This window comes from Brienomyrus brachyistius, chromosome 3, assembly GCF_023856365.1.
Source record: "Brienomyrus brachyistius isolate T26 chromosome 3, BBRACH_0.4, whole genome shotgun sequence".
In the NCBI taxonomy this organism is placed as follows: domain Eukaryota; kingdom Metazoa; phylum Chordata; class Actinopteri; order Osteoglossiformes; family Mormyridae; genus Brienomyrus; species Brienomyrus brachyistius.
In genome coordinates, this window is record NC_064535.1 from 5,669,535 (window position 1) to 5,693,112 (window position 23,578).

The 23,578-nt window shown below is 46.7% G+C and overlaps 1 protein-coding gene across 8 annotated transcripts in view; it reads left to right on the top strand.

Moving 5' to 3' along the window:
* The first annotated feature begins 2,097 nt into the window (after positions 1-2,097).
* Positions 2,098-23,578, top strand: part of lyst (lysosomal trafficking regulator) — a 56,281-nt gene continuing 34,800 nt past the window's right edge. For 2 of the 8 annotated variants that reach the window (XM_049006982.1, XM_049006986.1), the window contains exons 1-5: positions 2,098-2,287; positions 2,912-3,189; positions 16,260-16,369; positions 20,985-21,177; positions 22,909-23,011. In XM_049006982.1, coding sequence (XP_048862939.1) covers positions 3,109-3,189; positions 16,260-16,369; positions 20,985-21,177; positions 22,909-23,011 — 487 coding nt within the window. In that variant the 5' untranslated portion in view covers positions 2,098-2,287; positions 2,912-3,108. Of the gene's footprint in view, positions 2,288-2,911; positions 3,190-8,279; positions 8,582-8,827; positions 8,980-16,259; positions 16,370-20,984; positions 21,178-22,908; positions 23,012-23,578 lie in introns of those variants that run through there. The other 6 variants (XM_049006983.1, XM_049006990.1, XM_049006984.1 and 3 more) reach the window with 5 other exon arrangements.

Here is a 23,578-nt window from a genome sequence, read left to right on the forward strand (position 1 = left end):
CAGGAATGTGGGGGGTTCATTGGCCCCTCGTGTGTAATTAATCACGTCCTTGAAAGAAAAGTGCTTTGCAGGGTGACTGTAGCTAGGCATTTTCCGTTAGTATAGAGATCCCTGTGGGATGGTCACTCTCCAGAGCCGCATCTCCCTTAAACGATTCCTTTGGACCGCATTTCACTATCTAAAGAAACCCTGTGCAGATTTTTCTGCCTCAGGACACACGGGTTCCCTGTAATGAAGCCCAAATTAAAACTTCGAAAAAATTAATCAAATCGAAGTTTACTCGAACTTTTTCCAGTATTGATCTTCGTCCGAACATAGATCTATTAATACAACGGAAAATTAATCCATTTCACTTTTCAAGGGCATTCAAAATTTAAACAAGATTCTACATAGATTTTCTATAAAATGATGATAAAAAGACACATATTGCCATACTGATATTGCTTGAGATTTTGATTGTCATCTATGCGCAGTGACAGAGATATACCCCGAACGTCTTAATTATACTGTATGCATGAGTAAAAAGATGAATACCTCTCTGCAGCTTGGGGAATGTACATTCGGCCAATCTGTCTAACAGTATAATTAGTCATCTGACTATTGCATTGTGTTCTTATAGAGAAGCGAAAGGAACCTCCGGAACTGCATTGAAATATATGAGAAACAATATGGCATGCATTCTTTATTGTGTGTTACACACGTCGCAACTTGTATTAATCATCCATCCATCCGTTTTCCAAACCGCTTATCCTACTGGGTCGCGGGGGGTCCGGAGCCTATCCCGGAAGCAATGGGCACGACGCAGGGAACAACCCAGGATGGGGGGCCAGCCCATCGCAGGGCACACTCACACACCATTCACTCACACACGCACACCTACGGGCAATTTAACAAGTCCAATATACATATAATTATAAAGAGTTGCAATGACTATACATCGGGCATTCACGGACTCCCCCCCCCCCATGACCCACTGTGCCCCCCCCCCCCCCAACCGCCATCGTGGATCTTTTACTTTATTCCTAAATAACCTTATGTCGCGTGCTCCCCCAGTCAGATTTGTTCTGGCACCGGCAGTGACTGAAATCATGCGGACGTTTAGCACCTGACAGTCACCTGAAACATCACCACGGGTGAATTCTACCAAAGTAGTACTTTCAGATAGCAATTGGGATCTGGAAATGGGCTACTGCGAACCTAGTCAACTGATCTTGGGGCAGATAGTGACAAAAGCATCGGTGAAATATAAAAGAGGCCAAAGTGATGTCTGTGTAATTGATTCATCCCCCTACAAGCCGCTAGCCCGTTAACTGGCTCTGGTCCATCTAACAGTCTTTTCTCCGTTCTGCCATGAGGACAGACAGAAAACGTCAAGTCACTTTCTGCTACATTGGGTAATGCACGTTGATCTTTAAAAGGTGAAAGCATGAATAAATTTGTCATTCGCAGAAAAAAAAACCTAAACTGTTAATTTTTGTTGGATAATTACGGCATTAAAGTACAAAACTTAATAGAACCAGATGCAGAATTGAACTACATTCTGTAGTCAGCGAATTTTCCTTTCTCTGCCATATGTCGTCCCACAGAGAAAACTATTAATCCAACATATAGTTTTTCTCTCTTTAATTACTGAACGACAATCTTATTCGTGTAAGCTGATATATATATATATATATATATATATATATATATATATATATATATATATATATATTTCTGATTATGTCTAGTGCCAGATAACCACGGCTCATTAATTGTTATAGATTTTTTAAAGCGTTGGGTTATCTTGGGATTTAATGGTTAGAAATAACCATTGCATTGCATTGCAGAAAGTAGATGCCAAGTTACTTGTCCCATGAATATTTACACTTACGTTTAATGCCTGATGGAAGCAGCAATACATACAATTGTATTGCGTGACCAGTTCCAGGAAAATATTTTGCACCATGTCACCAGTCATCGTGGATGCAGCCTGGCTCACAATGCCTTGCGTGCTCTGCAGTTGACATAGGGGGTTGTTTCCGCGATCTCCCCACATACAGTGCATTTTATGCCGCGAGCTCCTCCCAGGAGACGAGAACCTGTCTGACGTCATACTGCTGCCCACGGAAAGCGGAGCGTCTTTAGGGTTGATCGTCTTGAGTGATCGGGGTTCGGTCCCTTTTCGGCCAATCGATTCCGCTTCTGCAGCCTGTGGGCGTTATTTCCTGTAGTTCTGTGCGTTTTCAGTGTTATTCTCTCAAAATCCAGCGGCTCGCGCTGCCAATGGGAGCGGGCTGAGAGCTGGGTATGTTTCGGGACGGGTTTCCTCCTCAGGAAAGTCTCCCCAGGCTGAGGGCTAATTTAGCAAATGTACTGCAGAATAACGGGTTTGCGGGTCTCAAAATTAATGAAAAGGGGCGAATAACTTTGCAGAGGGGGGCTCTGCCGTTTGGTTACTGAGGTCCTGGTAGTTAGCTAGCCGGTAGGCTAACTGTAATGCAGAGTGCGGCTGCTCCAGAGCTTCGGCTACCCTGGTAGCGGCGGATGGACGATGAAATTAGCTAATGACAGCGATGTCGTAAATACGCACCTAGTTTTTTTTTTACCTCATTTAAATAATAATATTAATGAAACATTTTCTCGTTATTAGTGTTACGCCTGATTGCTAGTCCGTTAGCTCATTCTGCACTGCTGTCTGGGAAACGGGCTGTCATTAGCGCTGTATTGCTAATTATCACGCAAGTCAAAATGCAAATATTGCTTGTTAACCGATAGCACACGAGTAATTGTATTATATTCCACTAAGCGGACGTTCGTGTCAGTGTGTGTGGTTAGAATCCCGCTTTACTCTATGGAAATAGTGAGGAAGATGTATAAGTATTAACCGTCTGAGTAACTAATCCGAAATCCTGTGCGATTTCTGTTTTAGGAATACTACAAGCAAAATCCGCCCAGTTGTCAGAAGTGGATTAAAAAATATATTAAAAAGTTGAAAGGAAAATTATGAAGTATTTTGCGTCACAGCCGGGCTCGGCTGTTGGACCACTTGAGCTGCCTTAACCCGCTTCCGTCGATGAGGGGCGCTCTATTGCGCATCCCTCGGCGGAGCCCGAGCCCTGTAGCACCATGTCTGCCCGGCAGCTCGACGACCTCTCCAGGGCCTGGGAGAGATACGCGGACTGCAGGACGCACGGAGCTGACCTACAGGTAGCTGTTACCCGAGCCGTTCAGAACAGAACCTAACCAGTTCCCACTGACTGATGCGGAGTGAAACCCCTGTCTCTCCCCAAACCTTATCCATCCATCAGCATGCAATCAAACCCCAAATCGTCATTATTAGTATCATTTTACAGTATTTTTCATTTCACTATGAAAGTAGCAATGCTGAGAAGAAAGGCCTGCATAAATTCAGCGTCCCTGTACAGGGATAAATTTTCCTCAGCTGTTTCCGCGTACCTAACCGTAATGAAATTAATATTCATATTAATATTAAAATTCACGTTTCATGCACCATGCATATCATCTTATGGTCTTATTTTGTGGTTATTTTAATGCACATTACAAGGTTGCTGAATGACGTTTGACCGAATCCACCCTTTGTACACATGGCTACACTCCTTCCTCACTTCCCAAACCGGATTAAGATGATCACATCCTTACACGCATCCTCAAGTCTGAGAAAAATGGCTTAAATCATGCCGTGCGATTCATTTTTAATTTGCCTAGCTCTGTTAATAGTTTTGATGGACTTTTTATGTAACTTTTATATAATAATAGCATATTTTCCTGCCACTGGCAAACACAATTGGTTTTGTGAGCTGCATCGTGATACTGATATTTTGCTGGGGTTATAGCTTTGCTTGCATCATCTTCAGGTGGGGGGATTTTGGACACTTGTGACATTTGTTTTCAGGTCCCTAAAGGTCAAGTGAGGTTCACCATGCATTCCCATGTCTCTGATTGGTTCACATCTTTCTGTAACATTAATGCAGCATGGCTGCGGGAGATAGAATAACTGATAAATGTTTAGTTGCACGTCTTCCTGAAAGGGTGAATGCCAGACTTTCTTCAACTACCTTTAGAGAGTAATCTTACAGAATGGAATTACTGTATACTGTAAAGCATATGCTTTATGCTGAGTTATAATTTGAAATGCCGAGTTTGAGCCGGTCTTGTGAAGCATGGAACACTGTGTGGAGAGGTCTTTCCTGTGTGTCATCTGGGAATAAGCAGTGGGTCACTTTGCTGATTGCAGAAAATGCTTGGCTATAAAACTGGAAAATGTTCTCTTTGCAGCATGACTGTGACCTGTTCTCAGTTGGATAGGCCAACATGCTGTTTATGTATTTTTAAATACATGTCCCGTTAACTATGGTGTATGTTTTCAATATGATAAATTTAATTTTATGTTCACAGCTGATTTTAACAAGCGTTGCATTACATGCATGTTTTTTAACCTGTAGTTCTGTGTGATTAAAAGGCATAATACTCCCACTACGCGCTCGTACCCAAACAGGCCTAGAAAATCATTACTCAGACCCTTGGTCCTGTGTATGATTAGCATGGGTAGTATGAGCCACCTTGCAAGGTTTTTGTGCACGAGCTGGTTTTACAGAACCACCCTCTTCTTGCACGCCCTCCCCTCTGGTAACCGCAAAGTAAAACTGACTAAGCATAAAGCTGAAGATGGTCACAGAGTGGATCGTTCCGCTCCAGGGGGAACACACAGCGCGTGTGCACTTTGTCTTGTGTTTATGCTGGGCGGATGCATTCCCTCCGATGCTACGAGTCTGCGTGGAAAACCGGTTCACAGAACAAAAGAACATCTCCACGTGTAAGTCGGTGCCACAAGTCAACTCAAATCTGCTGATGTGAGATATGGGAAAAAGGTTCTCTCTTCCTCCCGTATGCGTGAATGTTCATTCATTTTGGTCTATAAATATATTGAGAGGAGGAGATGTGAGCCATTGGGAGTCTTCAGAAAACCTCATTATATATATAACTAGGTAGAGAAATAGGCAAAATACCAAATGTCGGGCCAAAAGTAAATATATGTATATATCTTGTCTTAGGTATATCTATACATACCAATCACAGTGCAGTCTGCCTGCTGAGTTGGCATGACTTGACGCAGTGGCTCATTTCATTGGCTGCGCCGAAGCCAACATTCCAAAAGGGCATTATTTACCCAGAATCCACCAGGAATTTCATTTCATTTTATTTTTTTCCCCCTCTCAGCCATCTGCTTCTGCTCAGGCCTAATCACACTAATCAAAAGTGTTTGAAGTGGAACTGAGTCATGCTTTATGTTTCTGTTTTTTAAAAAAAGAGCCAAAATTGCCGGTTTTAAAGCATTCCCAGGGGATATTTGTCTCTTAACACCAGTGACGGACGAAGTAAACCAGTGCTCTTTAATAAGTATGTTAGTGTAGCATGAAAGTGTGTTTCGGGTTTTAAGTTGCTGTTTTGGCTGCATAAAGTCCCATAGAACAGTTTTTGGTACCATTATGTTAAGTAGGGGAAATAACCAGTAGTTTAAGAATTAAACTCCTGCTTTTGTGTTTAAAAAAATATGATTGCACAGGTTAGGATGACTTAATTACTTTATTGTCCTTTTTTTCTACATAATTTTATGGCATTAGTGGTAGTAGGAGGAGCAGCATTGAGGGATTTAGGCCTGTCAGGTCTACTGGGACATGCATGGCTGAGGTTTGCTAGTTGGGCTCAGTAGCTTACAGGATCTGCACCGTCCCTAGAGATGAAGCTTCAGTCAGAGCACTGGAATCAGCTCACTGCTCCCATCTCCAGAGATACTCTGCAAGTCCTGCTCCAGCTTGGCTCTTCCCCTTGTCCCCCTTGTTGGGTGGAAGCATATGTTCTTGTTAAATGTTGGCACATATTAAGTGTCGGACCCTGATGTCACCATTTCAGGTCTGAGCATTTTGCCACCTGGCGACTCAATGCATTACAGGTCGGTGGAATTGGGCTTTGGATAGCTGCCTTCCTCTGCCCTGTCACCATTGTTGACTTAAGTGTCCTGTGACAGCCTCTTTCCCAACAGGGCTTTCAGGAGTAATTTACCAGTGCCGGTTAGCAGTGCTGCACATCCCCATCACTGCTAGCACCTAGCTTAGCCTAGCGTCTTCCTCCTTCCCTAGTGAACGGGGATCCCTAAAAACCAGTTAATGTTGGTCCATTCGTGCCAAGATGCACTGTGCAACATGTTGGATTTCACGCTGCTCTGACTGTGTGATTTGCTGAAGGGGGCATGATGTCTGTGTTCTGCGTGCTGTGCTCTAGTAGAAGCATGACTGGATTGTTTTTTTTGTTTGAAGGAGAGGAATTCTGGATAATATCTTGAGCTAATTTCTTGATGCTAATTAAGCACCTTTTTGTGGTACTTCAGTACAAAAGATACTGGTCATTCTATTATGTTACGATAAAAATGTTGCATGACCCTTTTAGGTTTGCTGTGCTTGCAAGGATACAAAGTGGTAAGTTAACATTATGATCTATTTATATAGCTAATACTGTCACCAGTCCTATGGATATCAACCTGTTATGGAATTTGATGTGACCGAAATCTTCCTTTTGCATTTGACCAGAGTGCCTGTTCTCTTAATGCTAAACCACTAATGTAGAGGTCTTCATACCCCTCAGTTACTGTATTTTTGCACTGAGAGGCCAGATTACTACAATACACCATGAGCGTCCATATATTTTGTTCCAATCAAAGCAATGTAAAGTCGCGATCCCCAGGGGACCTGTTTGTGAGGCATTGGGTAGCATAATTTGAGCAGTAACTTAAGTCAAACCGTGATTGTGATGTGTATGTTGTATTGCATCTGCACCTGTTTGATAGTTTCCAGCTTTTTATATCGAACAATGTTTACTGTGGGTTTAGTCAGTCAAGTAATGACTGTAAGTAGTCAGCAGTACTTAGATATCTGCATTATGAACTTGTAGGGAGGCATCTGTTGAAGGAGCTTCAAAGATCATGTGGTAACTCAGCCGTGCTGTTGGGAGTATCGTACCAGCAGGACTGGGACCTTTTTGGCAGGAACTCATGATACTGGTCTGGCTCCTATGGGCCCCCCGTAGTCCTTAGCCCTCACCGACATAGTACTCCTGGTCTGATCTCATGTGCCATGTGTTCCCCTGGCTTAGCCATTGATTCTTTTGTTGCTGACCACAGTGTTTGTGGGTGTCTGGGGAGGCAGTGCTGGAAAATGCTGCCAGTGCCCAAGATTGCTCTTTATCTGAGGTTTCCTGTCACCCATTCAGTCTGCCAGTCTGTGCCATAAGCTGTCACTTCTAGTGTGAGTGACACCGTGGCCCTAGGCTAAGTGATAAATTCTGCCTCCCTCCAGCCTGCAAGTTTTACTTCACAGTGGTGAAAAGTTTTTGCACTTTGGATGAGCATTCTTAGGGCACTTTTCCACTGCACCAGGTACTATACTTTTGGAACTTTCCCTTTCCATTGATTTCTGGTGGAGTAGCAGTGCCAAATGTGCCAGACTAGGTGGGGTACTTTTTTGGTACTTTGGGGTGGGACTTGCAAACGCTTTCTTTGTCAATTTGGTAATTCAAATATCCTGCTTCTGAAACACAATGCAAAAGTAGCAGCAGTAAACTTTAAGCTGATTTTGTAAACATCCATCCATCCATCCATCCATCCATTTTCCAAATCGCTTATCCTACTGGGTCGCGGGGGGTCCGGAGCCTATCCCAGAAGCAATGGGCACGAGGGAGGGAACAACCCACGATGGGGGGCCAGCCCATCGCAGGGCACACTCACACACCATTCACTCACGCATGCACTCCTATGGGCAATTTAGCAACTCCAATTAGCCTCAGCATGTTTTTGGACTGTGGGGGGAAACCGGAGTACCCGGAGGAAACCCCTCGACGACATGGGGAGAACATGCAAACTCCGCACACATGTGACCCAGGCGGTGTGAGGCACCCAGAGGTGTGAGGCAACAGTGCTAACCACTGCACCACCATGCCTCCCCATTTTGTAAACATCTACTAGATAATCTTGAAGGGGGGCATTGCAATGCTTGCTAAGTTTTGTTTCCTATGACAAAGTAAAAATAATATAATCTGTATAAAGTATAAAGGTATGCAAAAGGTTGTTCTCAATTCAGCTGACTATTGTGGTCCTTGCATTGTAAGAATTGCACGTGCATAACATGCAGTGTTGGTATTAATATCGCTCATTGTCAAAGCCCTATAATGTACAGTAGCCCACAAAATACCGCAAAGAACCAAAAGCATGGGACCTGGTGCAGTAGAAAAGCACCCTTAGTCTGAAGTGTGAAGCAGTTGTGCCCTCTCTGGGCCACTTTGAGCCGCATCAATCTCCTCATCACCCTCTGATCTACTGAGCGTTCGGTTTTTGCAACAGGATGTATGTTAGTTAAAAAAAACATACTTAGAGCATCCTGTTCAGTTGGATCCACCTCTTTCCTACTTTGTGGGGCAACGGTTCTAATTTGCTTCCGAAAAGAACCAAGAGCCGTGTAAGATAACAGCTTTATTATTTATTACTGCATTGCTTTTGGTGCGTAATCCCTGTTATCAGCGCAGAAGATAGGTAAGAGATGTTTGGGGCATCTGTTGCAAAATACATTGCACATTATTTTTTGCAATACAGTATGGCTACAAGACTAGTGTCTTGTGCAAGCAGTAGGTCTGTGAATTGAATGGAAAGTTCTTATTTTATTCTCTTGGACTGCTCCAGTAAGAAGGATCCTAACCTGCAGACATTTTTGAGGTGGTGAGGGGTACTGGGGGAGGTGCAAGTACAAACCAGAAGCTTGGAATTCTGATGCATTTACAGGGGAGTCATTCCGGCCAACAGGGACTCAGTACCGGACTCAAATGGCCGAATTGATTTGGCCAACACCCGAGTCGATGTTACGGCAGCCCCTTTGAGTGGCGCATCATCCCTCAAGCGGTCACGGATGACGTCAGCCTGCTCTCCTAGCCCGGGTAATTGAATTGCTCTGCGATCGTTACAGTAGGTTTTACCAAAGGTTCATTTATTGCAAAACTCTTCAGTTTGGAAGGTTCTCGACCTGCAGCAGTGGTACTGTTTAAAATAACGGAGACAGAAGACATCTTCCGCAGGGTTTTGATTCGGCAAAGATATGGTGCCTTTAATATGTAGATCTAATTCATGCACATCTGCTTGTTGCATCTTTGAAGATACAACTGGAATCTCATTTACTAGAGCTGTAACTAACCAGAAGGATTTATGGTCTGTATGGTCTCAGAGGGGATGAAGCAAGACTGTTAATGCTAAGTTCACCCTACACACGTTTAGCCCCGGTTTTCCACTCACTGATTGGAGATCAGTGACAAAACCCCCAGATCGAAGGCAAATCGCTGCTTACCCGGTGCTTGCAAATTGGCGCTCGATCACTTTTCGTGAACTGTTCAAAGACGTGATCCAACGTAGTCGCCAGTGCATTGCAAACACCTGCCAGATATCTAGCATGCTAAATATCTGGACCTGACAGCAACTCCAAATCAGCTGCAAATGAGCTACAGCCAATGAGAATGCCAGAAATGAGGTGAGTGGAGGAGTGAAATTGGAAAAGGTATGAAAAAGTTCAGTTTGTATAGAAACTGTTCTTAATGTTCAGGAAGATGTATAATTTTTTTGTGTGTATGTGGATTATGTTTATATTACATTGTGAGACCCCCACAATATAATAAAAACCTGTCATTTTTACATTGTGGGGAGCATTTTCTGGTCCCCGCAAAGATCTGCAAATGCAATCAAAAAACTAAAAATACAAAAAGTCTTGTATTTGGTTACTTATGGTTAGGGCTGGACAGGGCTTAAGGTCGTAATGTTGAGATTAAGGTTTTTTCCCATATAAATGAATGGAGAGTCCCCACAAAGATATAATTACAAACATGTGTGTCTGTGTATATTTTATATGCCGGGTCACTAAAGACCTAAGGCACGTAATACTGTTTCCTTGTTTGATTGAAGTGTTTTAACAATTTGTAGCATTTTGATACTAGAATTGTGCTTTCCCAGGGTCATTCACACTTGTGATTTTGTGAAAAACGTAGTTTAGAGACTAGACAGACTTGTCAGTGATTCCTCCTAGTGAAAGATCGCCTGTCACTGATCAGTCATGTAGCGTGTAAACCACAACGACTTCAAGACTCCCGATTACAAGACAAGTTGTGTAGTGTGAACATTTTATAGCGAACTTACGACTATAAAAGTCGTGTAGTGTGAACTTAGCATACCTGTCTTGTCATGCTTCCCAAGTGAAGGATTTGGTTTTGCTGGCCAGTTAGTCAGTAAGTGGTAGTGGCACTGGGAGGGCTGTTTTAGGAAATTTCGATGAACGTGGTGCTTGGATCTAGAACATAGAAGGGGAGTTAGTTTTGTTGAATGTGTGGTGAGGCTGACGCCTGAATTCTGGTTTTGCTTTTTCAAATAATGTCATTTGGGATGAGGTCAGTTGACTGTCTGTGGTCTGAATTGCATAGCTTAGCCTTGGAGGCAGAATTGCTGTTGAACCTCTGAGCCAGATTATAAGTAAGACCTACTTCAAATTGATAATTACATGGTAACTGATTATCTTAAGCTGTTAATGTCACTATTTGTGACTGAAAGCAGTCGTGTTATTAAATGATAAGACGATAGATGTATCAGTCGTCTTCTCAATGTATTGTGTAAGTTTCCTGAATCTGGTGCTCGTATGAGTTGCGCTTTTGGCCACCCGGAAGTCGCATGTGCTGAGGCAGAGGTGGCAGCTGACTGCCGTGACGGATGTGCGATCCGATCACGCGGAGCTGCACGCAAATAATTGATGCAGCCCGACAGCAATGAGAGGTGTGAATAATTGAAGAGTGCAGCGGCGACTCGGGTCTGCACTCGCCGCGTCAGCCTGTCCCGTGTCCCCGAGGACACGCCGCTGATGATCGGTGGGGCCGGTTGAGCCCGAGCAATGGTGGGTCAGGGTGGGGGTGAGTGACGTGGCCAAAGCTGGTCTGCCACAGTTACCAAAATCCAGCCAAGCCGCTGTCGGCAACGGAGTCTGACTCTTGCTGCATTGCAGCGTTTGCCTCATGAAAAGGCTGGAGCGTGAGGAAACGCCCACCTGTCAGTCTCTCTGGGCTGGTGGGCAGACTCTCTCTAACACTTCTGCCTGACTAGGGGGTTGAAGGGTTGGGGAGGGTGATGCTTGTCCTTTCTGGGAGATTTATGTTCTGAATATGGCTAAAATAGGAGAGGCTCTGGGTGGAGGAGAGGGGTTTGGAGAGGAATAGCAGGATAATGCTACTTGCAAGGGTGCATGGCTACTCTGGGAGAACTGGGGTAGTTCCCGGAAGGCAGGACCAGAGTGAGGGAGAAGCCTCTGAAGTCATTGCAGTAAATTGAGTGAGGACCTCTGTAGACACAGCTGGTCAGATGCTCACTTTAGAGACCAGCAGACTTTCCATCACTAAAGAAAAGGACACGTCTCTAAGAACCACACTTCATACAGTTGCTGTGCTGATCTCCCATCTTATGGCTTCGGCTGCCTAATTAGGTCTGTCTCCATGACCCGTTTCCCTCTGTCGGTTCCAGTCCTGATTTTCGTGGTGTCCAGTAACATCAGCCAGGACTTTTACGCGCTGTCCTGTGACGATGACCCTAAAGGCCCTCCGAAGCCATGACCGTAAGCCAGGATGTGCGTCCTCTCTGTTTACCCGCCAGCAGTATCGAGGTGACGGTGACGCCTCTGTTCTTGTGTTTGCCCTGTGGCGAGCGGTTTCTAAACAAGCCTCGCCCCCTCTACCTGTCCGGTTTTCCATCTTGCTTTGACAGTTGACACAGGAGTGAATAATTCAGCCCAGTATAGCGGTGCATGACTCACAACGCTGCCCTTGGCTCTTGGAACGTCCCGTCCCTGTGATTCTCAGGTTATGTTGTTATTTCAGTGTAATATTTAGTTGCTTAGCAGGTTCCCTATATTATGCTTGGTGTATAGGGTTACACTTCATACGTGTATTGTACCCAGAAGCTGTTTGGTTTAAGGTACACGTTGAAAAGTACAGCAGCAGCATCCCTCAGGAGGATGCTGCCCGATCATTGCTCCTTAACTTGAGCTCTGGCACCAGCCAAAGCCTGGAGTGTGTAGGCGGGTTGGTGCACATTGTAGCGAAAGCTGCTGGATGCCCTGCTGTCATGCTCCCCCCCCCCCCCCAGAATAACTGTGCAGAGCCAGGACCACCTCATGACGTCCTAGAAGTCACACCACAGCCTCGTGGCTAGTCATGAGGAGCGGATGACTGGCTCCCCTGCCGCCAGACATGGGCGGCTCTTGGGCTGAAGAGCAGCATGCCTTCTTCACCGTGAGCTTCCTGCATGCTGCCTCATTCATTTGACAGGTATTGGAATGAAGATCAAATGATCTGCTGAGCATCCAATAATTATATTTTTTTTCCCTGCCATGTAATTCCTCTAATCCAGCAAACTGTTTTTGTTGTGGGTGAGACTCTTTTCTGGAGGATGGCGCCGTGGCACGAGCTTCAGGCTCTGCTCAAATCTGTAATCGTGAGGCCATGTCCCCATGAGAGAGACACTGAACTAACTGCTTCAGTGAAACTCCTACTGTGCCACAAGAAGCTGGTGTGCAAAGCATTCTGGGTCTTGAGTTGGCAAGGAATGATAGCATTTCTATCATATAGTCTTGTTTCTTTTTCGATGACGTTTCTTTGGGGGGGGGGGGTTTATCCACACAAACAGTACTTAAATTTGTTATTCTCCCCATTGAATATACAGCAGCAACATTTCTTAAAGCACACTTTGGTTTTGCCCGCGTCATTTTCCTGGTGCGTGTCTGAGGAAAGTGAGAGCAGCCCAGAACAACAACCCCCTGATTCATTGCAAAAGTGTTACCAAATTGCAGGAGGGAGTGTGATGAATGATAAATGATCACATCCGACTTCCCATGCCAATGTACCAGCGAGCCATCGCGCGTGTGTGCCGACCCGGGGCGTCCTCAAACGCAGTCCTGAGAATTTATTCACATCACTGTGAACGTCTCTACTCCAGCAGTTTCAAAGCTTGGCGGTGGATGAAGGACAGTTAATTGTCATTCCATTCAAGAAGACGCGTGCAGTGACCACAAGGTCGTGCTCTCACCCAGAAATGGGAAAGCAGGACAGGAAGACCTTCCAAAAAGTTTGTGTGCTGTTTGTGAAGGTTTCCTTTGACAAGACCATGTAATGCCTAACATTGGGGCCAACCGAATAATCCCCCCCCCAAACCTCAACACAGAACTCAAGATATTTGCAGACAGTTTCATCTGAACTGCCTTCATTAATAAAAAAAAAAAAGGAGGGGGGGAGGGGTTGGTCCCGCCTCCTGTAATTGCTTGCACCCAATTGGTTATCTCCCTGAACCAATCATTATTCCTTCTGCCCTCCGGACATTTTCGTGTAAGTAAAACAATCAAATGATACAATCTGCTGCATAATGTGCTCTCCATAATGTATGCCCTTTGCCTACCATTTAGCCCCTCTCCCATTTGGGTTTGACTCGTGCGGTGGCCCCCTGTCTAAATCCCAGTAGACACACTTCCCTAAGATCTCCCACTGAACGTTCCCACCCAGTTTGAGTCCCGCCCACTCCTGTGCCAGAGACTCTGCTGTAGCTTCTCACGCATGCAGTGTGGGTGCTGGCAGTCAGACTCTCACTCACCACATGGAGGGAAACCTGAGTCGAGGATCTCGCCGGTGCCCAAAGCATACAGTTTGGCCCTCATTCTGCCTGTTAACTGGCTAAAGCTGCTTATCGAATCGTTGGAGCCACCTGACCTGAAGATCTGAAGGGGGGGGGGACTGTAAAGGCTCAAAGCAGCTCTCATTTCTTCTTGGATTTCGGTGGAGTATTTATAGGAATTGCCTGTGTAAATGAAACTGAATAAACTCCGATTTTATGTAGCATGAATTATAGACTCGAATGTGAACAGTGGTGTGTATAATTACAGGAGTTATGAGAAAAGGCGGGGCGGCATGGTGGTGCAGTGGTTAACACTGTTGCCTCACACCTCTGGGACCCGGGTTCGAGTCTCCGCCTGGGTCACATGTGTGCGGAGTTTGCATGTTCTCCCCAAGTTGTCGTGGGGTTTCCTCCAGGTACTCCGGTTTCCCCCCACAGTCCAAAAACATGGTGAGGCTAATTGGACTTGCTAAATTGCCCGTAGGTGTGCCTGTGTGAGTGAATGGTGTGTGAGTGTGCCCTGCGATGGGCTGGCCCCCCATCCTGGGTTGTTCCCTGCCTCGTGCCCATTGCTTCCGGGATAGGCTCCGGACCCCCCGCGACCCAGTAGGATAAGTGGTTTGGAAAATGGATGGATGGATGGATGAGAAAAGGCAGAAAGCAATGATGGGGAGGAAGGTAGAATTTTGGTGGGTGGGGGACTTCCGACATTCGAACCCCCCCCGGCTGTCCTGAATGTCATTTGAGTAAAATTAATGTGGTTGGTCTTCTGCTATAAAAGTCAATAATATACTATAAACAAAGTCTCCTGTGTCATTTTGGCAGGGACAGTGCCCACACCAGTGTCCTCTAGTGGTTGAGGGCATGTAATAGATTTAGATGGAATGAGTTGGCCATTGATCCCCCCCCCCCCCCCCCCCCCCCCCCCCCCCGGATCTACTTGGGAGATATGACGACTCTCACCAGATTAATCAGCATGGCATCATTTCAAGTCATAGCTGATGGACCATGCTGTGTGAAAAATGTTTTTTGCAGTTTCCGAGCTGGTCGTGCCGGTAACCGTGGTGATGCCGGGCCCCAGATCTGACATTGCTGTTATTGTGAGGTGTTGTCAGGTGGATGCTGTGCTGTTTGACATGCCTGAGAAATACTGCGAGCACACATGGCCCAGAGAGCACGTCTTGATATGCCAATGAAAGCCCATCTCCGTTTAGGTCCCATGAGACGAATTACCCTGTGCATACTTTACATGCTCTGGATTTTGGCTAGCAGCGAACACATAATCATAGATAATTATTATTGTATTTATTATTAAGTTTTATTTACTTTTCACCTTGTAATTTCTGGCTGGTCATGGCGGTCAGATACAGGTGAGGAGAACTTAAATGTGATGTGGTGTGGGGGATGTTTCTGTGGTTACTTTGGTAAATCTGGCTATTTGCTCCTTTTAATGGTAGTTATATAGGATGGGTAGGTGCTGTTGTCCACAGCGTGCATAGCTCTAAGTACAGAACAGGCACAGAAATGGGCTGATATGGAGGTCATGCGCATGTATGTAGATCGTGTGAGGCCTCTCCATGCTTCTGAATGATGTGTGAAAGGTCTGAGCATCGCTGGACCTTTGATAGCTCTTCAGTGTCCTGGAGACTTGGGAGGAACTGACCCATCACCCTATTGCCCCGAACACCCACATTGTTTTTGCAACCCCTCCCCCCGGCCCCCTCAGAGTTAATTAGTTGATATAAATGCAAAGTGAGTTGGAGTAGCGTTTTTCCATGCAGTGTGACGGCTGTATCTGGAATTATTAAGATCAGGGAAGTTAAAGCTTATCTGAAGCATGCTTCCCCCTGATAAAGAGTTCCCACTTCCTGATTTCCCAAATGCCACTGGCCCACCCTGGAGGTGACGGGGTCTGAATCCGTCCCCATGCCATGGTCACATGGTGCCATAATCAGCCTGATCTTCTTGTTGGAGTCATGGAAGATAGGATGCTGATGTCACAATGGGAGGCAGTGTTCCCGCGTTTGTGCCTCGCCCCGGCCCTCAAGTCGTACTTGGAGAGATTCCAGTCCTGCTTAAGAAAGTTACCCACTTCATTCCGGTAAGGTGTAATAGAGGCACCTGAGCCATTGTTGGTCACATTCGATGATGCGTGATTTCAGCAAGGGGGTGGAACCTAAGACATGTTTGTTACTCTGATTGGCTGGCCTTTCATATGTAGCATAAAAAATAGCTGGCCTCAATTAGTGAAGTTAACCTTTCAACGCCACACTGAAGGAGAGGTAAGGTGGAGCTGCGATGTGATTGGTCCAGATGCTGAGAGGGGCAGCACCAACCTGCTCTTTCCAGATTGGCTCAGCTGGCTTCTCCGTTCCTCATTCGTTTTTCTCAGAGGTTGCAACTTGCATGTTTCCCACTGGACTGGAACATGGTTCTCTGGGCACAATGTAGGACTGACGTCTTACCGTTTTCTTCATATGCTTTTTAAACCCCCCCAAACCCCCCCCCCACTCAGGGTAACCTTTTTTCACAGTCTCTCCCTCCTCCCCAGGTCAGCCTGCAGTGCCTGGAACGATTCCTTTACCTCTTTCACTGTGTGCGACACCTCGACCGACTCGGGAGCGAGGATGAGGTGAAGTTCTGGTAGGTGCCTCTTCCCCCAAACCCAGCGCCTTGCTGGTTCCTCTCTGGTACCTCTGCTGTACCCTCCCCAGCTCTTCATTTTCCCCTGGAGCAGGGTGCGGGATACTGTGTCGCGAGGGATTCCCAATGGTTTCCTGGCCTCCACGTTTCTCATTTCAGCATTTTTTCTGTTGACATGCCTGTTATCAGTTTCATCGCTGTATAAACCAGAGGGAGCTTCCCAAGCACATTCGGAATCACTTCGATACGGCACTCAGGCGACGGGTTGCACGGCTGCTGGGCGCCTATTTCTGGCCGTGACATGCGACTGAACCGCGCAGTGAAACAAAAGTGCTCCAGCTTCCGCCGCTGCGGTTCTGCGGGGGCCCACTGCGGGGGGCCCACTGCGGGGACCTACTGCGGGCTTGCTCATGCACAACCTCCTCCCTACTTGCTTCGTGCTGCCAGTAACGTGCTCCATCAGGCTCGCTGTGAACACGGCTTTAAAAATATCTCAAATCGGAGAGCTTCTTCCCCGACACGGCACGAGCACGGCACTCTGCCAAGCCCAAAATTTCCCGTCGAGGTGTTTAATTAACGAGCAGCTCACGGGTTTTTCAGTTAAAGTTGCAAATGAGCGGCACACAGCTGGCAGGATCTGCAGCCCCGGCTGATGTGATTCATCTACAAGCACTTCTGTGTTTGTGGCAGGTCCTCGAAGTGACATGTTGCCTAGGAACAGAACTTGGGGGGGGGGGGGGGGGGTGTTGTATCCAAACGGACTGTCAGCAAAGACTTCGGATGTAAGATCAGTTTAACTACTGGAGCAAATGTCATCTCCGGACAGTGTGATAGAAGTGCGGGTTTGAAAGCCCGTGATAGATTGTGGGCTGACTCATATAGCTCCTAGGTCTTCTTTTTGAAATGTAGGTTTTTATTGTTTATTGTACATAATTTTAGAGCTTCCTCCATGAACATGAAGCCCTCCCCTCCTTGCCCCAAGACTGTACCAGGTTGAATTGAGGTCTCATTACTGCCGAATGCGGTCCTGTTCGCTGAGAGCGTTGGACAGGAACACGCGATCAAAGCCACGAGCTGCGATGATGGTTTCCGACTGTATAAAACCGAAACCCTTCCTCTGATGTGTGAAAACTGCCAGCAAAAAGATCTAGCGCGAGTTGTTGTCTCTCCCGGGAGCACGGGCCGTGTTTGTGAGCAGCGGAGTTATCTTACCGTCAGGTCATGCATTTTTAATGAGGGCATGTCGCATATATTTTATTTTTAAAGCTCAGGGCTGGAGGTCGACTGAGGTCACCGGAAGGCTGAAAAAATCATGAGGCTGAGTTACTTTCACAACGGAAAGACCCGGTTCAACACCAAGTCTTTGCAATACTGACCCATTTCAGCTCATCATAGCTACCCCCCTCCCCCATCACCCCAGTGCCCCAGAAGTAAGATTAATGGACTAATTATAGATAAAAGGTCTTGATCTATTAGTTTATTAATTCAAATTCCAGCTTACTGTTGTATATCCTTCAGACGTAAAGCTTTTTCTTTTGCATCTGAAGGATAATGAACACCACCTGTCCTGCACATCTTGTATTCTGTCCTTTTACTTTGTGTGTAAATGTATGGTAGAGTGTTTCTTGTATTTTCAGATTATAACAATGTACACTCAGCAGTGTCAAACGTAGTGTAAATAAGCTGAACAGAGGGATTCCTTGTTTTGATGCTTTCTCCGATGTTCTGTGGCATGTTTCGTTCCCTTTAATGGTTTGACAGTCAATGAATGTGAGTGTGTGTTTGCTTGTAACAGACAGCTAAGTCGTTACCCCCCACATTGATAAAATCCCCCGCTGAATGAAGTAACGCACTGATACTGATTTGCACCTCGGTATTGTCGGGCCGGGAGTCATGGGGGGGGGCAGTGGACCGCCGGCAGTGAAATTCAGCCTGAAACCCAAGCTGGGTCAGACGTTTGTCACAATGGAGGGGAACCGGCCTGGGCTGGTGCATCCCTCTGCCCCCACTGGAGGTACTAGACATGTCCAAAGTTGGTAGAAACTTATTTTATGCTTTGTAGGAATCGCTTATTCTTTTATAATGGAGAATTTAGCAATTATTACTGCGTAGCTTCTGTATTTCAAGTACCTTATCACTGTCTTGTCATGGCAATGGTGTGTTCTTATCAGTTATATTTAGAGCCAGTAAGCATTAAGTCAGTGTCCGGTGAACTTTTTAAGGGGCGGAATAGCTCATTCACTTGGACGCAGGAATAATTAATGAGCCAGGGTGCAGTTTCAGTTATGATCGACAGCCAGTTTGTCCATAAACACCGTGGCCGCCGTTACCAGCATCGGCCAGATCTGTTTACCGGACTGCAGCACGATTAGGGCAGGATGGGCTGGAGTCAGACGAGGGGGGGGGGGGAATGGAGGGGCACAGGGTGACTGTGTGTGTGTGTAAATGTATCCCACAATGTGATAAAAAAAAAACCTGTAACTTTTTACCTTGTGGGGACATATTTATCAGCCCCACAAGAATAACCTGAGTTTTATAAAAATCTGTGAATTTAATCAAAAACTAAAAATTCCAAAAGTTTTGTATTTTGTTTGGTTACTTGTGCTTAAGGTTAGAGCTGGGTAGGGGTTAAGATTGTCATAGTTGGCATTGGGATTATGCCCATAAAAATGAATGGCAAGTCCCCATAAAGATATGAGTACATGGAGTGTGTGTGTGTGTGTGTGCACGTGTGTGTGCGTGTGTGCATGCGTGTGTGTGTGTGCGTGCTTGCGTGCGTGCGTGCGTGTGTGTGTGTGCGTGCGTGCGTGTGCGTGTGTGTGTGCGTGCGCGCTATTGCCCGCAGCTCACATTGGGCTTCAGAGCTTGTCAAGCACCGGACTTCCCAGTCTCACAAGACATCACATGCTTTCATGTGATTCGCCAGCACGACCCCAGCGGATGGGGCCCCAGTACTGAATTCCACTTTTATAGTGACCCGCAGAGGCGGAAAGGAAGGTTTTACCTGTCAGGCAATGTGGGTGCATGATGGGGGGGGGGGGGGGGGGGGGGGGCTGAATGCAAGGCCTCCAGAGCAGATCACACGCAGGAGCCTGTCAAGGACTCATTGCCACTGGGGTGATGGCTGGTTTCAACGTGGGCTAAATACTGGAGGTAGGCAGGCAGTCTGTGTAGGTGTGAGAGAGCAGTTGTGGGGTGTGAGCATGAATGTTACAGGCACTCAGTCTGGACAGATGTTATCACTTCTGAACAATCGGTGTGTTTACCCAGGGCTGGTAAGTCTCACTCAGCCTGGGCTTGTTGCAGTGACAATAAGTTGACTTCCACTGCTGACATCCCTTTTGAAAGTTTCTGCTAAAAATCAGTCATTCTGTCCCAGGCAGGAAGAGCATGTAGCTTATTAGATTTTTTTCCTTGTAATTGTCATACATTTGGAATAATATTTGTTATAGACTGTGTGTTGTTTCGAGCAGTATGGACTTGATTTTGTCCAGAGTATTTAATAGGCTGGTTTAAGTAAATGAGGAGAAATGTGACCTTATATGGGAGAGTAAATGTGTTTTTCTTACTGAACGCGCAGTACAACGTGATTGAAAGGTTTGGTTATTCGCACACACACAGTCCAGCTGAATTCCAGCTGATGGCTTTGAGGGTCAGGGAAAGGTTCGCATTTGCTCTTTGCTTTTAGTGTGGGAGAGGTCTGCACATGGTGTTGGAGAACTGAACCTCATTAACTTTTCAGGCCTCAGTCTGCACCAGGAGAAACACTGAAGAAAACATCCAAAGTGACTAACGGAATACTGATCACGACACAGACTGGAAATGTAAAGTGTGTAGTGACACCTTTAGAGCTAGGGAGGTGGTTGCTGTGTTTTTGGAATATGATCCCCACTGAGGTACAAAGGCACGAAGCGCTCTTCAGAATTGATTTTCCATTTTTCCGAGTGAGCACATGCAACATTGCGAAGTCTTTTTAGGGATGGGGCTATTGACAGGAGGCTAAGTAGAGGCCACGTATTTTTTTTTACATTCCTATTTATGAAACCTAATTCCTGCATGCTGCTGTTCCTTCTGCTCTCCTAATTGGTTTACACTGTAATTTGGGTTTTGCTGCGCTCATTAAGCCTGTGTAAAGACACGGGGTCCCACTGGGAGGGCGGGGGGAGTCCTGTGACTAAGGGATTCCTCGGTTCCAAAGTTGAGGTTGTGTCACATGCGTAATCTCTGTCCCGAGAGACGTCCCCTTTTGATGATGCGTACGGGCCTGCTAGTCCCAATGCATCCTGAACAGTGCACTTTATATTGGAATGATGTGCAACTACGTACGAAAGGCCGTCTGCATGAAACAAGGACCTGAATCATAAATGAGAGACCCCTCCTTCTCTCCAGGGGCATAAACAGGAGAGGGCCCACAGAGGCTCTGGTCCCAGCTAAAAGCTGATTGGCCCTCGGAGTGCCCCCTCCCCTGTCACTCACCGATTAAAAACATATCATTGGCTGATGATAAGACTGCTTGTTTGTATGATCTTTGACTCCTCTTATGCCACCCGCCTCCCGATGTCTTGTACCTCTGACACTGAGACAGTCCTGGCATCTCTCTCTCTCACTCTCCCAGCTCCGACATGAGTGGTGCCAGCAACACTCTGGCCCGCGAGTTCCTGACCGATGTGCACCAGCTGTGCAGCGCCGTGGCCCAGCGGGTCGAGGAGGATGAGGAGAGCCAAAGCCACATGGCGGCGCTGGGGGAGTACCTGGTGCTGGGCCGTGGCTTCCTGCTGCTCAGCACCCTGGACTCTGTCATTGACCAGGTGAGGGCGGCGTCTGAACACACAGATCAACATGGCGGCCCGAGTCGCCACTTGACGTGTATGTAAATGAGCTCTTAGTCACTCTTTCCGTGGCCTGAGTAGCCGGCTGCCGGTCCTGCCCCTTTGTAGTGATAGACTTACTTATCCCCTGCTATCACTGCTGTGCATCCGCTATCCCCTGATAGCCTCCCATATACCGGCTTATTAGCATTAGCAGGCGATTAGCATGCTCATTTCTGGGATAGCACCTGCTAACCATTTGGCCAGCTATGCACACATATGCAGCGTCATACACATTGCAGTGTCCCCTCGTCAGCTGACGTGGCGCCGTCCCCACTGAACCGGCCGGTGTCTGTCAGTCAGCCGAGCACCGATATGCTAACTCTTATGCGCTACCGTCACATAGCTCTCAGTGACAAACATAATCTCTTCACCTCATTAATAATTCAGAAGCTTCATGTTCCTCAGAAACTCAAACCAGCAGGGTGAGTCTCTCCCCCCCCCCATGGTTTGCTTGGTTTATATTGTTGCCCCCCCTCCTTATTTTATAAGGAGATCTACCACCAGTTTTGAAGATCAAAATAGAGCGTGTCTCTTTTTAGGGTTGTGGCCTCCTACCTCCAGCCATTGGAAAACTCCTTGTAGCCATTCCTGTCAGGGGTGCTGATACCGGACATACAGTGAGGCTGTCTAGATGCCCCACCTGCACATCCTTTCTGATTCATTGAACAAAAAAAATAAAAATGAACTCTAGATGAATCGGATGCGCGCCCAAATAGGGAATGAGTAAATCCCTGAGAAAGGATTAGCCTGCGGTTTCTCAGAAGTATTGACTGCCCAGTCAGACATGTTGGAATCACTGTCGGATGTCCTCTGACACGGGCCATGGGGAATGCAGGACTCTGCATACCACAGATTCAGCTTGTCCAGCCAAAGGAAAGGGGACCGTTAAGCTGTACCTGATATGACCGCCCTGATCTGTGGAGAAGGTTTGCCTGTGCATGTATGGGTCACTGGCACAAGACCAAACCTCGTTTGGTGCTACTTGTATTTGTCCTGAAAAATATTGATCCCTTCATATCTTTCATCCTGTACTTTGTTCCCACGTTGGCTTCTGAGGACAAAGGACACCGACTTTGAAATAAGAATGAGAGGCATCTTGGCTGATTCTCGTTTAATTGGGAGTATTTATGACATCGTTGACATGGAGATATGTGCAGAAATCTTGGCTTGGGGGTGTTCGGGGTCTAAAGCCTGGTCATGTCTGCGGTTGTGGGTGGAGGGCGCTCTTGTCCAATAGCGCGCCCTGATTTCTGTACTGACTGCCGCTGGTCGGTGACCCTCCAGCTTATTAGCTTTTAATTTGCACCTGGAGGTCGGCCTTCTCCCCCTAGTGAGGAATGTGCCATGAAAGAAGAGCGGGGGCTTGAGGGGGGCACCTCCTGCAGGAGCTCTGCCATGCAGGCATAACACCCCCCTAATTTACCACCCCTGTAGGTTAAAAAAAATAAAAAATATTTTTTAAAAAAGGAAGCCTGGGCATGTCTGTCGTTAACGCTGGGCTGTGTGTCCATTCACCCTCGTTTCGTTTGCTGTGTCCTGCATCTGCTCTGGTGATTTTGGAGCTGATTATTGTTGTCTGGGTCTCTGCGGGAGGGCCGTGTTGTGAATAGGTGGGCAGGGCTTGGTGGGGGTGGGGTGGTCCAGATCCCATGGTGATTTACCGTGCAGGTCGCCACACAGGAGCTGACCTGCCGGGAGGAGCTGCTCACGCTCCTGCTGTCCCTGCTGCCGCTGGTCTGGAAGATTCCCGTGCAGGAGGACAAAGCTGGAGGTAAATGCCGCCCACAGCTCCCCACAGCGCAGCCTCTCAAACACCCCACGGAGGCCTGGAAACGCCGCGGCCTCGGCCTGCACTCCGGGCCTTCCGTCAGTGTGCTGTTATTGCATGCAAGTCTCAGAAAACTGGTATCTGACTTTCTTTACTACTTTAGTTTTTTTCCCCCACGCTCTCTCTCCCCCTCCCTGTTTCTCAGATCTATAATTCAGTTATATCTGTCTCCCGGGTTACTTATTACATTTTGTATTTTAATGGGATTCCTTAGTATTCGATAAATGTACAGTATATGGGGACTCTATGGGGAGGTCACAGGCCTGACATTCAGGAAGCAGCAATTTCCCTGTGAAGGTTTCACCCCGATAATGATTTTGAAATGCTTTTGCTGAAAATGGTGTTTTTATGCTCCTAAAACCAAAAACTGTAGCACGATAACCGACTCCGAAACCTGTGGTAGGGTTTCGTCATCGGCTTCCCTGACCTTAGCCGTTGTTCTTGCACCATAGACTGTAGCTGTGATGCTGTTTTTTTAAGTATCTGCACCACTGTGAGATATAAAGAAGC